General features: G+C 35.6%; 2 protein-coding genes across 4 annotated transcripts in view; one reads left to right on the top strand and one right to left on the bottom strand.

Annotated features, from left to right (window-relative positions):
• Window positions 1–18,395, top strand: part of LOC108365904 (oxysterol-binding protein-related protein 9) — a 38,563-nt gene that overhangs the window by 3,292 nt on the left and 16,876 nt on the right. For all 3 annotated transcript variants that reach the window (XM_017620115.1, XM_017620125.1, XM_017620133.1), the window contains exons 2-4: window positions 14,965–15,093; window positions 16,938–17,159; window positions 17,247–17,324. In XM_017620115.1, coding sequence (XP_017475604.1) covers window positions 14,965–15,093; window positions 16,938–17,159; window positions 17,247–17,324 — 429 coding nt within the window. The remainder of the gene's footprint in view (window positions 1–14,964; window positions 15,094–16,937; window positions 17,160–17,246; window positions 17,325–18,395) is intronic.
• Window positions 4,385–18,389, bottom strand: LOC108366098 (elongation of very long chain fatty acids protein 4). The gene is made up of 6 exons (XM_017620387.1): window positions 18,257–18,389; window positions 9,149–9,463; window positions 7,715–7,811; window positions 5,544–5,637; window positions 4,948–5,191; window positions 4,385–4,872 (listed from the first exon to the last, which is right to left on the bottom strand). The coding sequence occupies exons 2-6, from the start codon at window positions 9,192–9,194 to the stop codon at window positions 4,568–4,570; spliced, it is 786 nt and encodes a 261-aa protein (XP_017475876.1). The 5' UTR covers window positions 9,195–9,463; window positions 18,257–18,389; the 3' UTR covers window positions 4,385–4,567.

The following is an 18,395-nucleotide window of genomic DNA, read 5'->3' as shown; positions in this document are numbered from 1 at the left end:
AATAGTAAAATTTAATGAGCAAGTTTTCGAAGACATATTTCTCAACTCTTCATTTAATGAGTAGTTCCCTTAATATTTTGGAACTATGTTGTTATGTGCTGCATTTAAATCGACCCCCAATTGCTTGGGCTTACCGTAGCTAAGCTCAGAGAACAGATGGATGCCAGGCAACGAGGAGGCAGATAAAGTGGCCACCGAAGCCGCAACTACTCGGGTAATAGTAGTAAAACCTTCCTAGGCATAATGCCAGACACCATCAAGAGAAAAGAAGACGGCCCAGATCTACATACTATGAGTAGTCCACTTGCAAAGTGCGCTATTTAAAATTTGTTCGATTTTTAGTTTTTGGTGGGTAAAACATACTAGTAGTTAAAGTAGTTTCATGTCCACTAACCTCCCAGTGCAAAATATTTCTATATTCTGAGAGAAGTGACCTACTCACGTACAAAAAGTTTGCTATAGACCAGCGAAAGAAACATTGACGAGACGGAGCTTCATCTGCCTCGGGAGACAAGAACCACCATACCCCAACTTCGCTCTGGCTCATAAACTCTCATAACGCTCATTAAACTCATACCAGAGCAGACTAAACGCGGATGTGCCAAATGAGTGTCCGGTATGCGGAGAGACCTCTCACGACTCGAAACATCTCTTCGCATGCCCGGAAACTCCGACAACCCTAACGCATTTGTCCCTGTGGACCGACCCAATTGAGGCTGCACGCTTCTTAGGGCTGCCGTTAGTAGAACTTGACGACAACGACTGAGATATCAACCGATCTGGGCAGGGTTGTTGTAGCCGCAACAACAACAACAACAACCGAGCCCGAAAGAACAATGGTACCATGAGGAGTGTCAAGAAGCTGCAGAGAAAAATGATGCCGCCTACAGGGCCACGCTGCGATCGGTCGCAACGCGAGCCATATGGGAACCCATACGAACCCGAGCCCCCAGTCGATGACGATGGAGTCGATGTCTAACTGCCTGACTATGACGAGGTACGAATAGCGATTACGCGGCTGAAAAACAACAAAGCTGCTGGAGCGGACGGCCTACCAGCCGAGCTATTCAAGTACGGTGGCGAGGAGCTGATAAGGTGCATGTATCGGCTCTTATGCAGAATAGGGTTAGATCAACGCATGCGGACGACTGGAATTTAATGTATTTTTCTTTTCTCGAAAGAAATTTCACCTTCATATGTGGCAATATTATCACAGTGCAACATTTTAAAGAAAGAGCACGCAATATGCATATAAAGATGGTGAGAAAAGAACACGATAACTTGACCGCCCTGGCGCAGGGCAGAATTAATGCATCGTTGTTTCGAGAAAAGAAAACGCTATAAGTGTGCTCTGCCCAATCCACAAGAAAGGCGGACCCGCCATACCCGTCAACTACCCCGGGATCAGCCTTCTAAGCATATGTCACAAGGTCTTATCGAGTGTATTGTGTGAAAGCCTGAAGCCCACCGTCAACGAACTGAGTGGAACCATATCACTGTGGCTTTAGACCTGGCAAATCTACCATAGATCAGGTATTCACAATCTGTCAAAACTTGTAAAAGACCCGCAAGTATAGGATCGACACGTACCATCTATTTGCCGATTTCAAAGCCGCTTTCGACATCACGAAAAGAAGTTGTCATTATGCCGCGATGTCTGAATTTGGTATACCCGCGAAACTAATACGGCTGTGTAAAATGACGTTGCGCAATACCATCAGCTCCGGCAGAATTGGGAGCCGTTTGATACCAAACGAGGTGTCAGATGAGTGTCGTGTGATTTCTTTAATCGGATGCTGGAGAAGATCACAAGAGCCGCAGAAGTGAACCGCTCAGACACAATACGTTACAAGAGCGTATAATTGCTGGCTTATGCCGACGACATCGATATTATCGGTAAAAACAAGGTTATGTCTGTTCTGCCTTCTCGGGATTAAATAGAGAAGCAAAGCGAATGGGTCTGGTGGTGAACGAGGACAAAACGAAGTATCTCCTGTCATCACACAAACAGTCAGAGCATACGCGTCTTGGCACACACGTCACTGTTAACAGTTACAAGTTTGAAAAAGTCGACGACTTCGTTTCTCTGGGAACCAGAATTAACACCAGTAATAATGTCAGCCTTGAAATCCAACGGAGAATCACTCTTGCCAACAAGTGCTACTTTGGACTGAGTAGGCAATGGAAAAGTAAAGTCTCTCGACGTACGAAAACCACACTCTATAAGTCACTCATCATGCCTGTGCTGGTGTATAGCGCGGAGCCATTGACAATGAAAACGTCTGATGAAGCGACACTTGGAGTTTTCGAGAGAAAAATTCTGCGAAAGATTTACGAACCTTTATGCGTTGGCGATGGCGAATACCGCAGACGATTTAACGATGAGCTGTATGAGCCTTACAACGATTTAGACTTAGTGCAGCGAATTAAAATTCAGCGGCTCCGCTGGCTTGGTCATGTCGTTCGAATGGACACCGACGCTCCAGTTCTGAAAGTATTCAACTCGGAATCCGCTGGGGGTAGCAGAGGAAGAGGAAGGCCTCCTCTGCGTTGGAAAGACCAGGGGGAGAAGGACTTGGCTTCACTTGGCATTTCCAATTGGCGTCAGTTGGCACAGAAAAGAAACGACTGGCGTGCTGTTTGGGACTCGACCAAAATTGCTTAGGCGGTTACAGCGCCAATAAAGAAGGAGAAGACTAATTTTTTATTAACATCAAATATAATGACTTAAAAAAAAAGTCGTAAACAAAAAATTTAGATTTTTTTCGGACGACAAAAACGTTTACTTGAGTTTTTTCGAAAAAATTAACGCTATCGATGTAAATTGCGAAAAACGTTTAGAACCTTCTTTCCAAGATGGCGGCGATTCCACAACCGCCGAGCTTCGCAAATCTGTTTTTTAACAGCTCTTTAACCTACTCAACAATAATCAAAACGATTTATGGACCTTACAAAAATGGCCAGACTTTTGCTTATTTCACTGTACTATACATATGTATATTCGTGAGTAATACTGTATAAATACATATATTCGACGCCAATATTTAATTATGTAATTTTAAATAATATGACCTTTAAGTTAAGGCGAGCCAATAATGCTGTTAGATGACTGTACGTTACATACACAACACCTATTTCAAAGAACAGTCCTTTTCCTCACGATGTTGTCCATTGACTTTATTTCAAAACTTGTCCTTTGAAAGTATTTTTTTGATACGATGCCACAAATTAATGCATTTCATATATGTATGTCTTACAGTCTAGTAGTTACAAATTGTGAAGAAATAGCAAGGATTCTTAGTCCGCTGGCCAATCCTTTAATAAATGCTTCAGATTGCGTTGTCGTATTTAGGACTAGGCAGGATGCTCTTTAAAATCTTCTACTACACTGGCGGTAGAAATCATTAGAGGGGAAACCTTTACGTCTCCGCGTATTTTCATTGAACAATGTCCGTTGATGAAACCAACCTCTAAGCTAACGGACAGACGATAAGGGATAGCTAGAGACTCAAATCTGTTTACATTAATTCGTGACAGATCTGAGCCATAAATATGTAGTTCGTTTGGAGATGGTTTGCTTGACGGCAGTTGGGCCAGAATTGAACGACTACAGATTAGTTCCCTTCCGTTGCAATGCTTTTTCCAGGAATATTTCTTTTCCCGGTAACCCAGACTACATTCTTTACGCATGGTTTGGCCAAATCGCTTAGAACCATTTGTCCTTGCATTGATATCTTCTAATAGGTATTGTTGCACTGTAGATATTAAATCGAAGCCTTCAGAGCATACGTTGATGGAATATTTTATTACCGGACAGCAGCCTTAGAAGTAGTTATTCCGAATGGATGTTGTTGCCGACTTTATTATTTAGCTTAGAATCATCGCTGAAGATTGAAATGGGACTAGAGTCTAGCCTTTTTCCACTTCACCATTCGCTTATAACGGGAATTCTTGACGAAAACTTGTTATAAAAGTAGGCAGGTGAAATGCTTGATTGCCTAGTGTTATTTACGGTAGACTAGAGTGTGTCGTGCGAAGGTGCCAGAGAGCGTTAGGAGCTTTGCAGTTTGAAGGGAAAGGCCACCGTGATAAGCACCCTTTCCGTTTTGCTTTTGGACGTATTTTTGACCAGCATTCGTCAACATACTGTAACTCCGAAGATAAGAACGGGCATTACGTCAACTGTGACAGCTGATATAATGCATATGTGGCTACAAGGCCCATCTTTTGCCTGTAGCCTTTTTTTACAAAACACGGAACAGTCGCAAAAAAAACGACATTGTAGTGATGTGGCCAGAAGCACCGCAATCTCAGCCAATCCTGTGTTTTATTAGGGAATTTTGGCTACACAATGTTTTGTTGTGAACTACAAGGACATTGGTTTAATGCATCTATTCTTCTAATTTCGTATTATTCATTACCAACACAGACATTAATTAATAAAATATTATTTAATTTTTATTTATTTCCATTTAAAACTATTACGGCCACTTGTTTTGTACTTAGTACGAGTACATACACACACACGTACATATATGTAAATAATAAAAAAGATACAAAAAAAGACTCAGCTTCTCTTAAGGCTAGCATCGTATGCCTTCCTGTAGAAGTCATAGAAACCATAGAATATGACAATGACCACAAAAGCATAGTAGCCCACCACCATCGGCGCTATTACACAGCTGGAAGACATAACAGCCGCCTGCAGTAGAATTAACACGAATTGTATCATTTGAATGGTGGTAATCGATTTCTTGACTGGTGTTAAACGTTTCAATGTCTCCGCATCGCACACAGCCGCCGCCAGATAGTAGGCGTACATAATCACATGCACAGCGCAGTTGAGCATCAGTGGATACAAGGCAGAACCCCCTATAAATAGGCATTTAGAATCAGCATCAATGAATGAGTAAGTTAGCCAAGGCAAATTTCCAATTTTCCAATTACCTCTATAATTGACGAGCAGAAGGTAAACCAACGTTATGGTTGAGCAGTGATGAAATACATGGAGGTAGGACACCTGATTCTGCTTCTTACGCAAGGCGAATACAATAGTTTCCGACAGTTCGCTAATCTTTAGCCAGAATGTGAAATATGTGACGCGATTGAACAGATACTCAGCGAGTGTATTTGATTCGAACATAGAACACTCCCAGAATCGAAATATTTTCGTCGATGTTATGCGGAAAATCTGCAAAGCATATTAAGAAACAATATGTAGTGCGTTCGATATGCCATGGAGTAGAAATAATAACTAAATATTGTAATCGAATTTCGATATTTATGTATTATGAGTATGTCCATTTACTACGACGATATTATTCCAGTAATGTAAAAAGGTTCATCAGCGCCCTGTAAAAACCGCTGAGTCTGTACATATGTATGCATTAATTAGATTCCGCAGTTTTTAAATGAAGTGTAGAAAAAAAAATAACATTTCTGAAACACTATCATAAATAGTAAGTGTTCGAAATCAATGGGAACAATTAAATCCGCATATATTTTTGTGATGCCTCACTGAAAAATGATGTTTGAAGAATTACCTCATTGATAATGTAGATGCAGGCCAGCATTTGGGCCGAGTTGTAGGCCACAATATACGTTTTTAGTTGGTAGGGCGGTCGATTTTTCATGTAACTGTAAATGTATGCATACATAAATTTTAATAAGAAAATTTGAAGAAAATTAATCGGAAGCAAAAATCAACTACTACTACGTATAGAATATTAAAGCAGTTCATAGTCTAAATAGGTTTTGTTTTAAATTCTCCAAAGCTTTCTTGGTCAGTCATATGTTTTTATATGTACATATGTATGTATGTACATATGTGGTCTGACTTGCACGCATGTCCGTTGAATAAAAACTTGAATTAATCTTTAAAGTCGCCTCGATTTCCATTCGAAATACTCGCACATTCTTACTTACATATGTATGTGAATAAACTTAAAGGCATTTACTCTTTCGTATTTGATTTTCGAAGTGTATTTCCCCGCATTTTATTGTGCTATGTTGAGAAGGGCTTTCGAATTTATTCATTTTAATTTTAAATATTCGCACTCTATTTTCAATCAAATGCTAATTAATTAAATGGCAAATTGAGTACACAATGGCAATTGTAGTGTTGCGATTTTCGGGGCCCCGATAGGTGCCGACAGCTCTTAAGTCTAAATCAGAAGAGTTTAGGCTCAGTTATTCAAGTTTTTCTTATACCAAACTTTGAAAAAAGTTAAAACACAGCATCAAAAATCTCATCATTACGATTCCGTTAAAATTTTTTTTTAGTTGTTTTTAAATATTTTTATGCAGATTTTTTAAGCTTAATCTGTTTTGTCATCTCAGGGGACTTTTTTTACAAAAAGTCCTTTACGAAACTATATTTCTGTGTTCGTATGGAAAAGTAGCTTATGTCGAAAGGCCGGCTTTAGTATAATGCGGCATTCCCTTTATTTTTTAAACGACAAGGAATTTTTTGATGAGACTTAAAAAGAATATTGACTTGCTAGTATCGGAACTATTTCTTGCAAGTTTATTTGCTAAAAGTTGTTTAACGGCTTAGCGCCCGTAAGTCATTCGCAATCGTATGCTGCGAATGCCGATTTATACTAAAGCCAGCCTTTCGACATAAGCTACTTTTCCATACGAACACAGATTTATTCATAAAAAACTTCATTTTTGGAGGTATTTTCAAATCGGTCCAGCTCGCTTAAATCTTAATATTTTTCCCAAATATTTTGGTGAACGTCTTAAAATATAATAAATTTTGTAATCCCGGCGGAAAAAACCGCAACTTTTTTTGGTGATGCAGTCTAATGTACATATGTCATATACTTTTCGAGGAAGGAAACCAAATTTTCATAGCAAAACGGTGTGGATCTATGTTACAGTTATCGTGTTCTTCTAGCAAACGAGCAATATGTAATTTTACAGCTGGCAGTTCTCAAAAAAAAATTTAGCGATATGTTAGGATTTTATGGAAGATGAAACCGCATTTCAAGTCGAATTTCCAAGCTTGTCATTTTAAGAAAAAAGATGTTACTTAACAGATCAAGACTCATATCTGGCTAAGGACTCTCACTCCAGCATCATTTCTCAAAAACTCTTAGTTAGTGATGAAACGAACGAAACTCATCAGATACAGCCAAGCTAATTTTGTTGTTACTTTCACATAAAAATTTTTGTTAAGCTAGCAAGGATGAACTGACCGAGCAGAAAAATGGCAAATAAAAAGTGGCAATTGAAAAGTTGTGCTCATTGAAAAAAGGGCGCGCTTTCACATAAAGAATCTTAAGAAGGGATCACTCGATTTGTACATTTGGAATCACAGAGTTGTGTTGTCTAAAAATTTGTATCGAGAATGAGTTCAGCTTAATAAAATAAAACCACTTTAGATCGTAAGCAAGCTGTATATCTGCCGTGTGTTGATATCTGGGGTATGTGCTTTTAAAAAATAATGATGATTGGAGTGGAGTTTTTGTCTTTGGCTTGGTGCCGATGTGAGGATTCACCTGAAACGACTACAAAAGCAGAACTTCAATCAATCAAGAGAGTTATGCTCTCAGTGTAGTGGGTTTGGAAGGTTGTGTGGCAAGGAATCAATACGAATGAGTAACGTCGATCATTGATTGATCTGTGATTTTTATATATATCTTTTTTTTTTGCTTTTTGAAATGCAAGCGGCTCTTTTTTTGATTCAAGCTTTTTTAGTGACACTTACTTTGGTACGATTATATAAATAAGCAGCAGATAAGTGGCTATCACTCCAAATATGAAATTGGGCGACCGCAAACCGAACCACTCGTTGAGCTCTTGGGCTGGAAATAATAAATGAAGAAAAATAAAAATGTTTTACTTATACATACATACACGCATAATTTTTTTTTTGTTAGAAAAACTAAAAAGAGTGGTTACAAAGCTGGTCAAAACACAAAGTGTATACGTCTATTTAACTCGAAGGCAAACATCCGTATATATGCATATTCGGATATCCGGTTGAAATCCATTCATTTGGTTATTGGAATATTCTAAAGAGCGTTTGAACGGATTGGAAATTTGTTGTCAAAATTGTTGAAACTATCAAGTTGCAAACTAAATAATAGAACTCTTAATTAATATATAAACAATTGTTATGCTTAGATTCGGAAATCCGTATATCCGGTTAGTATCCGTACAATTTGATATCCGGACGTCCCTTTAATATCCGTTCATTCCGTTATCTGCATTATCCGGATATTCTAAAAATCCAGACTGCACAACTTTTCTCTCGTCAACAAATAAAAGTGCCAAAGTCTCAATTTTTCATAATGTTTCCAAATATTATTTTTCAAGTACGTTGGCGCACTTTAAACCCGTACTTAGTACTGGACGTATGTACATTAAAGTGGTCCAAAAATGTATGTAAAAAAATAAGTTCGGTTTTTAAATGCCGCCACCCCCTAGGATTGTTAAATAAGATATACCCCTATTTTTTTATTTTGAAATAAAAAAAAATTTAAGGAGTGCTCAAAGCACTCAAACTTTTCCATGTATTTTATATGGGGAAAAAAGAACTTTTCGTAGAAATAGTGTAGAATTCTTGAAAATCAATATTTTTCGATCGAAAAACTTTGCTTATCTTTAGCAGATTCCCGGCAATAATACGCAATTATTTCTTTAACAATTTTTTCATGGTAACTATATTTTAAGGTTCTCCAAAGCCCTTAGAAAATGTATTGGGGGACCAATAAAAAATCTTTAATCATAAAAATGGTTAAATAAACAATTGGATATTAATACTGGAAGTCTCCTGAAGAGAACCACAGTTTTCCGATCGAAAAATTTTGATTTTCAAGAGTTTTATACCATTTCTACGAAAATTAGTTTTTTCTCCATATAAAACACATGGAAAACTTTGAGCGCTTTGAGCACTCCCTAAATATTTTCTGATTTCAAAATAAAAAAATACGGGTATATTTTTTTCGATATAGAACAATCCTAGGGGGTGCCGGCATTAAAACTCTGACTTTATTTTTTTGGACCACTCTAATGTACATATGTAGATACATATGTATGTGCGATATGCATATGGACTGACGCATCTTAGCTACCACATTTCAATTCTAGTTCATAGACATATTGAATATTTGTTTTCAGAGGTCATTTGAATACTAACAGGTGTAGCTATAGTCCACTTCGTCCATTTTCTGAATCACTTCCATTTTACTTAAGACCCCGCTGTAGTTTTGCCACACAAGCACACACACACACAAAATACTGTTTTGGAGACGATTCCTCCCTATCCTTGTGGCTTCGAACTCTCTTCTATTTTTTGCTCCTTTAAGATGCGCTCGCAGCGACACGGCCCGCCGAACTGCTAACACCAAATGGGAAATTATTGAATTGAAGCAAGTTCAAGAACTCGGCATTCTAGCGTTTATTGGGGCGTAGAAAGCTTGTGCTGACTTTTTAATGCGAATGACAACAAAAACTAAAAAGAAAAATAGGAAAAAGAATTCAGAAAATTTAATACATATTCACCAGTTGACAGGCAAATCGATAAATATGCAAGTATTTCGTAAGTTGGCGGCTTTTGATCGCCGCCACTTCCCTATTTTAATGCGATGTTGAACTTTACCCATTTTTAGTATTGCATTTTTAATTTGTGAATTTAGAGTGGCGCGCGCACACACACACATACATATGTACGTACATGCATATGTAGACACTAAGCCACCACTCACAACACAGCGACAAGTGCGCTTCCGATTAGCGTCAAATTTTTCAGCACCTAAGGACTGTTGGAGGGTTGGGGGAAAATAATTTGCTTGCAACTCGAATTGTTAGCCGAGTGGACACGAGACCGAGCGTGTAAAGTTTTATGTAATTTTCAGTGTTGCCGTTTTAGCCCTTTGGTGGCTAGATTTAGCTTTTTGGCCACATAAATTTAAAATTGCCCCTAGCCCTTTTTTTAGCCCTTTGGAGATTTTACTCATCCATGGCATGAAAAAGTTGTGCTTAATTTGATCTATTTTTTATTTTATTTTTTAAGTAAGAGAAGAATTTTTAAACTAATGTATATATGTATACATATATGTATTGTATGTTCCTTACGTTTTTATACATACATACTATAAAAGTGTTAGGGCCGTTAACTTATCTATTAAGGATTTTACTATAGTTTAAAATACATATATAAGTTTACGGCCCTTAAATGCTGGTGTCGTGAATGGTGAAATTAGCTAATTTTTCTTAGTAAAAAGTATTGTGTCAGAAATTTCTTGCACTATATCAATCAAAGCCGTGTTTGTGGAAGATTAAATTTCACGATATTGCAGTTGTGAATAAAAATCATTCCTGGACCTTATTTGTAAAGAAATATATATTGTACCACAACGACTTTTTTTAGCTCTTTTTTAGGCCTTGTTTAAAAGGGAATTTGGCTACCACTAAAAATGATTCGCGGCAACACTGGCAATTTTTAAGATATTCAGTTGCGTAGATAGGGTGGATAGATTCCACCTTCTAATCCCCGCCCATAGAAGTTGATTAATTATGCAATAGGGTAAGTCTGGAAACCATGGACTTCTTTCGTTCCGAAGGCGGTGACATATTTACTTGTAATATCGAAATACGAGTATGTACATATGTATGAGCATTTCCACAGAATGGTCAACCAGGACCGAGAACTAAAATGAGCAATCAGTTATAGTGGTCCGTTTATTTAATACATTATAAATACATAAAATAAAGAAAAAAACTTTTAAATATACCGCGCTTTTATAAATGGACTAAAAATTGTAATATAATATATCTCAGTCCCATAGAATTTGTTTCGATAACTTTTTATTTTGAAATTTTAGCAAAAGTCATTATAAACAATTTATGAGATCGAAAACGAAACGTCAAGATCAAGATCAAGATCAAAATCAAGATCAAAATCAAGATCAAGATCAAAATCAAGATCAAGATCAAGATGAAGATGAAAACGAAGATGAAGATGAAGATGAAAACGAAGATGAAGATGAAGATGAAGATGAAGATGAAGATGAAGATGAAGATGAAGATGAAAATGAAAATGAAGATAAAGTTAAAGATCAAGATCAAGATCAAGATGAAAAAGGAGGTGAATGATAAAGATGAAGATAAAGATAAGTAGTAGTTGTGATCGGCCTATAATTCTCACAGAAGATTTCAACGGCAACTTTTCGCTGGCCAAATCTGATGAACTGGCAAAATGTTTTAAAGAAAAATTTTCACTGGAAATGGTTAATGGTAGAAATGATCCAACAACCAAAGGAGCCGCTACCATTGATGCGTTTTTTTCCAGAAATATTAATAATATTGAAATAAACATTTCATATTTATCTTACTTTAGTTACCAAAATCTACTAGTTAATATTGTAGATATGGATGTTTTCTCAGGCACAAATAATAACTAAACTTTGCAGTTAATTTTGAATGTTTAATTAGTTTTGAGTTTATGAAGGATTTTCTTTAGTAAAATTATGTCGTAATCGTCATTTGTCCACAATTTAGCAGCCACTTTGTATGAAATATAACAAAATGTGATCAAAATTTCTACTAAATTTACTACACTTTTTAAACAATATCTCGGAAACTAAAGGGGATATCCAAAAATGGAGAACGTCATTTTTAAGATATTGATTAGATTAATATGGCTGCATCACTAAGTAAATTTTTACTAAATTATCGTAAAAATTGTAGTCAATATCTCGGAAACTTAAAGGAGTCTAAAAACTGATAACACCAATCGAAAGACCTTATTTCAAGATATATAACTGCATCTAGAACTAAAAGTCGTCAAAATGGCGCTTACGTCAATCTTTTACCCAGGCGACGATATGTACATACATACATATAGCAGCAATTAATTTCATTTAAAGAAATGGCGTATCGTCCATTTCCGCTGTATACACTACAGTAGTGCATATTTTTAGGCGCAATATTTAACTTCTTCTGGCAGGGCGACATCTACCTCTAAAGATTTTCCAATTGTATGTCTTTGAAATTGTGTATAGTTGTTGTTGCAACCTGTTCAATTTGACTCGTTTTCGCATTTTATTTTACTTCGTATTTGAAATTAAATTTTGAAGATAAATGTGGTGATGAAGAAATACATGATAAAGACCGTTAAGACAAAAAAGTGAAGGCAAAGTTGAAGATAAAGGCGAAAATGTAAACAATGGGAAATCCGTAAGAATTAGGGTAACTGAAAGGGTAAGATATTTTATTAAAATTTTTCGAAAAATTTAGTTATCGAAAGTTATCAAGTTATCGAAATTTATGTAATAATCGAAGTTTATAGTTATCGAAATTTATCGAGTTATCCATTCTTATTAAATTATCGCAAAGCATCGAATTAATCAAATTGTCGAAACTTACGGATGGTTGTCGGGCTATAAAAATTTATGGGACTATCGAAATTTCTCATATATATATGTATATATATATTTCATGATGCAATGATCGGATCTAAACCAGATTAGTACCTCCGAGACACTACCTTTCCGATGCAAAAAGAATTATCGAAATCGGTTGACGTGGTCCAAATTTATGCGGTAACATACATAAAAAAACAAAAAAAAAATATTCCGACGAACTGATAACCTTTTCTGGAAGTTGGGTAAAAAGCTAAAGCACAAACTCAATCTGTTTGATGTTTTTGAGATGCATGTTGGCATACGTTGTTGATGTAAGTCCGAAAGTACATAGATATGGCACCGCAGGAAGAGGTAGGTAGGCCAGAGATGCTCAACAAACTATATGAATCGATTTCGTTTTGTTGGTGCGCAAAAATAACGTATCAAAATAATTTCGTTTCCTATCAGAGTTGAAACAAAACTCAATCGTTAATGTTCAAACGAAATAAATCCAACTATTAACACCTAGCACCTAAATGCATGCTACAGTTTCAGCATTAACGATTGAATTACTTTTCGTTAAAAACCAAACTATAATTATTTTGATAATTACCTAAACGATAAAAAACTGAATCGTTTCAACAGGTGGAGGCTGTCAAATCGTTAATAGAGGTGCCAAATGGAAATAAATAAAAATCGATTTTTGAATCGAAATAAAAATAATCGATGCTGGAAGAAATCTGCAAAAAATAAATCGTACATATGTACATTTTTCGTAACGATTTCAATATCCAGGTTTATTCAAAAACCAACAAAGAGCTAACAAATCGTAAATATGTATTTTGAAAAAAAAAATAAATAAAAAATAAATAAAAAGTGTATGCATAGCAATGTAATGCAGGAAACGTTTCTTTTTCACTTATTGCAATCCGGAGTTGCGATAGGTCGTTCATACAATATTGTTCGCAAAATTGGCATTTCACCAAAAATGCCACTGCGATGTTTTATGAATCGCACCAATGGCTACTTTTATGAACGTAATGCCCAACATTGTCATTTAATGTTTAGTGGAAATGCATCATTAACCCTACTTAAGGAATGTCGATTCTCAAATTTTTTGAATCGATTTACGGATCGAATCGGAACAAAAAAAAATCGAATCGGAAGGGCTCGATTAATCGATCTTCGATCTAAAAGCGGCATCTGAAGTCGACAAAGAGGGAATAGCAGTCCGCGGAAGGCGTCACCTTTGTTTTGCTGCATCGTGCGCCTTAACGGCACTCAAATTTTACAAGAGAGCGAACAATTTTTAGCTATTATTTCATAAATCTGTTGTTTTAATAACGATTTTACGATTTTTGTGCATAAATCTCGATGCCTGGATTTCAGGGTTAGCAAATCTCATTTTTGCAACAACGGCATTTTAGGTGGTTTTGCAACTGGTCGATGGGCGGTTTTGCAAAGGCATCGACAATATGTATGTATGTGCACACACATACTTAAATATTCTGCATAAACCTGTGTACATATGTACGTCCGATTAACGCAGCAATTGGTCCATGCCAGCATCGATTTAGTGTTTGCGCAATTTTAAACTGCTCTTGAAATCAATTTTGTTTACTTTTGTTGTGTGGCACATTTTCACGTGTTTGTTGTCGACCATATCTATGTTGGCCATATCTATAACACCACCATTTCAAAGTACAATTGTTTGCCAATTGTTTTTAATTATGCATTTTTAAGAATTTTCAATTAAAATGCAGTTCATTCTCTAACAAAACCCCATATAAACCCAAGTTTAAAACTTTATAAAAGACTACAAAAAAAGTTCAACAAATTTTCAGCCAAATTTTAAACTTTTTTCCCAGAAGTGTTAGAATTTTTTTGAGTACACAGTTTATTAGACCATTCAGTTTTAGTCTTATGCGTAAAACCTAAGCAAATGCTTTCTCTTAAAATTTTAGACCTTTAACTCAATTTGTTCAAATAAATTTAAGTGAAATGCATGAAATGTTAAGAAAAGGCAATTGCTTAGTTTTTATGCATACGGCCCAATGTGCAAGTTTCAAGTGGCATTTTTTTGTAGTTTGCTACAAAGTTTTAAACTTGAGTGTATATGGGTTTTGTTAGAGAATGAACGGTATTTTAATAGAAAATTCTTAAAAATACAATTAAATACTTTTGGCCATTCATTTCTTTAGGTGCAGCTCTTTAGTGTTTGTTTACATATCACATATCGCTCATTTACTTCAATACTGTCATAACTCAAAAAAAAAAAACTCGAGAAAAGCAGCTTTTGAGTTTTGAATTTACATAATATATAAATGTATATGTAGTATATATCCTGCAAACCCTTTTTTCAGAGCATTGTGAATTATAGAAAAATTTTACAGAATTCGTTAAGATCCCATCCGATTTTTTGGCGAATTTTCTAAAATAAAAAAAAACCGTGCACACTTCGCTTCATTTACGAAATTTCGGAAGAAAATCGATAAAGAATTGTGAAGAATTTCTTGCAGAATTTTTTCAGAATTTTCTTTATTTTTATACATGCATACACACATCCTGTTTCTAATCTTCTTTCTATTCAATTGATTTGCATTCGTAGTCGAAGGAGAAAATGATGAAAGGCGTACGCCGCGGTTGTGTGCGACTCAAGGACGCAGTTATCGGTATAGACGATCAAGAGGACAATACGTTCACGATAACTGTGGATCACAAAACATTCCATTTTCAGGTGAGAGATGTGAATAAATATAGAGATAAAATGTCTTTGGTCCGTAAGAAGGCATAGGCCTTAATTCCTACTCTTACTGCAATATTTCGTGGGTCTTATCAGTTTGCCAATCCTCTTGTTCGCAATAATTCTCAAGAAAGAAAAGAATGCATATAATTTCAACACAAGGAATCTTCAAAAGCCTGGAAAAACGAGAAAATTCCGAAGCATTTTATTTTAAATAGGTATCTATTATCAAAGCCTAACAACCCCCAAAAAATACATAACTGTATATCGGTAAAATTTTGCCATATGTTACAAAATTAAAAATATCTACACAGTTTTATTTGATTCGGAAATGTGTTGTATTCATGTGAGACTTAGGAAGGCACTTAGTCTCCATTAAATATCCTTACTTTAGTATATAATATTTAGCATCGTTTAATTACTGAAGTTATTTTATCCCAAAATTTAGGCTCGAAATTAATAAGTTTTTTACTTCAGTATTTAGATATATACGGTGGTTTCCAGTGGAAGGTCTACCGCAAAAAAATATAAAAACTAAAAGTCCTATATCTAACTTATTTATAAACCGATTTTATAATATATGTATACTAGTTATGTAAGCAGAAACATTTTTGCAAAAAAAATGGTCTCGTTAGCAGAATCGTAAAAAAAATTAAAATCGTAGCAAAAGTTAAAATCTTATTATTTTAAATTCATAGTTATGCATATTTACTGTTTTAAAATAAAAACATAACATTTGTACTCTTTTTTTAAGTATTGTATTATATGTATTTTACAGTGGCGTTTTCGCAATGCCAAACTTATAGAACTAAGCATTTTTGCCACTTACCCCAGCACTTTCGTCATAAATAAATGAAAATTTACTTTATTTAAGGCGAACTTAACCTTTTGCCTTTATTGAGCCGCTTTTAATCTGTGGCAACGAGGCCGTGGTGGAAGTAGTTCGACACGCAGTCATTGTTACCTCTTTGTGCAACTTTGTATCCCTCTCGCACATTGAATCTTTCTGTCTGTTATGCGAAAATTTGACCGGTGGGGCCTATTTATGTTGCAGATGTTTTCGGTCAAACGCTTCTTGCACAATTTGCCGTAAGAGGCTAAGTATTTTCATTTGACAGTGACGGCGCAGAACTGTCGCCTACGCTTATTAGGATTAATAATAGTGATTTTCATAACCCTATCCAAAAAATAAGACATTAGTGATTTTTTAGAGACCAATCGCTTTCATTTGACACCTCATTTTTTAAATCCAACGAATGGTGCGGATCTTATAGTTTTTTAGACAGGTGGCAACCCTAATGAAATTCTAAATAAAAAAGGTCACACTGCTATCGATATAGAACATATTAGAGAAAATCTGGTCAAAATCCGTTTAGTAGTTTACTGGATTGCCGCGTACAAATAATCTCAACTTTCTTTTATACTATGTATAGATGACTAAATAGGAAAGAAAGTTACTCATACGCCATGTATGAACTAATAATGAAATCATAAATTTGGATGGAAACATTTTGTAAAGAAATTATTAAGCATTTTCATATGGCTTTTTATCAATTAATTTTCTTCGTTGATAGCAAAAAAAGAATTTACAAAAAATCTTTTATTTTTAAATTTTTTTCCCTGTTAAAGTTTACATTTTTTTCATTCACAATGCAAACTAAAAATGAAAAATCTTGCGAAAATGAGTTAAACACCAATTTGAATACTTATATCGAGTTATCTGCATTTTAAAATAATAATTCTCACTTTTTCGCTCTCTATCCTCTCCCTATCTTCCTAAAAACAAAAAAAACACGCACTCCACCACACCTACTCAAAAAAAAAAAAATGACCAACAGGCGCAACACAGCGAGGAACGCGAGAAGTGGGTTAGACGACTAGAGGACACCATACGACGGCATGCGAATCGCACTCGGCTGTGGGACAATCAGAGCACTTTTTACCTTGGCGGCTATCAGAAGGATGTGATAGGCAACAAACGTGCCAACCACTTGGAATTACTGGGTCGACGTGTATCTGAAGCGGACGCCTATTTGCAGTTAATCATCGAGCAGACTAATGTGAGTAAAAAAAAATCAACTTAGAATCAGAACGAAAAATTAGTTTTATCGGACAAAATTTAATAAATGCATATTTTTATGTTGCAGAAAATCGACAAACGCATTGAGGAAATAACGGATGCTGAGGAAAAAGTCAAATGCAAAGCGCTACAGGACAACGCCAGTGTGAGTAACAGCAGGAGTTGTATTATGCGTAAATATATACATACATACATACATACATTTGTTTGCGGGTGGTGTATGTCACTGTTCGCATTTCTGCTTTGTTGTCTATTATGAAAGCTGTTGCTGTTCGCGCACGCCCGACTAGTCACCACAGTCTATGCATGGACCACTAACTGATTCTCGGCGCGGGTTCGCTGTTGTTTGTTGCTTTTGTCGGTTGGACTTTTGTGCGCATTCACACTTTAATTTTTTTTTTTTTTTTTGTTTTCCACTTTGACTCGCGTAAAATTGCATGGGCTCGTCCTTTGCGTGTCTCCTCAATTGACGCGCTAAAAAAAGACGGAAATGTTGAGGAACCACGATGTTAGAAAGTAAACATTTTTTGTTTACCATCGGAACTTGTTTCTCCTTTTTGTTTTAATTCAATTCAATTAGTATATTATTACAATAAGTTGTAACGATCGTTTATAGTAAAGGCGTAGACAAAAGTGTACTAATAATTTCCCTTAATTTTTTCCTCGTAAAATTGCTAGAGTGACGATACTGAAATTTTCCCTGTCTAACCAAAAATGCAAGAAATAGCGCTTCACCTTAATAACACAAAAGCTAAGCTACATATTTTACATTTCAATCCGAACTTCAGGTATTTTTCAGAGAAAAAAAAAAGAGCTCATAACTTAAAAATTTTATAAAATTTGAATTCTAGTAGAACAAAGTACAAGTTTCAAATGGCTAAAAATTACGGTTAATTTTTTAGATTTTTTTTTTGTCCCATTTGCATATCCAATAATTTCTAATTCAGGAGTCCATGTATGTATGTATGTACCTATACGAATGTATGTACATCGCGTCATTAAGTTCTAAGGTACTACTCCTCTAGCTATTTGTTGGAATCCAAAATTTCGCACCTACACGCATACATACATACATACTTGCGTGTTTATTTTCTTCCATATCATTTGTTATTCTTGTTATTCCAACAGTTGTGTTTTTACCACATTTTGCTTTTGTCTTCATTTTCATTAAATATTGTTTCCTTTCTTTTTTTACATGCTTGTAACTCAACACGCA

This window comes from Rhagoletis zephyria, unplaced genomic scaffold (genome assembly GCF_001687245.7).
Source record: "Rhagoletis zephyria isolate East Lansing unplaced genomic scaffold, Rhagoletis_zephyria_1.1 Rzeph_scaffold_00038, whole genome shotgun sequence".
Taxonomy (NCBI): domain Eukaryota; kingdom Metazoa; phylum Arthropoda; class Insecta; order Diptera; family Tephritidae; genus Rhagoletis; species Rhagoletis zephyria.
This window is presented reverse-complemented; position numbering and strand designations above follow the sequence as displayed.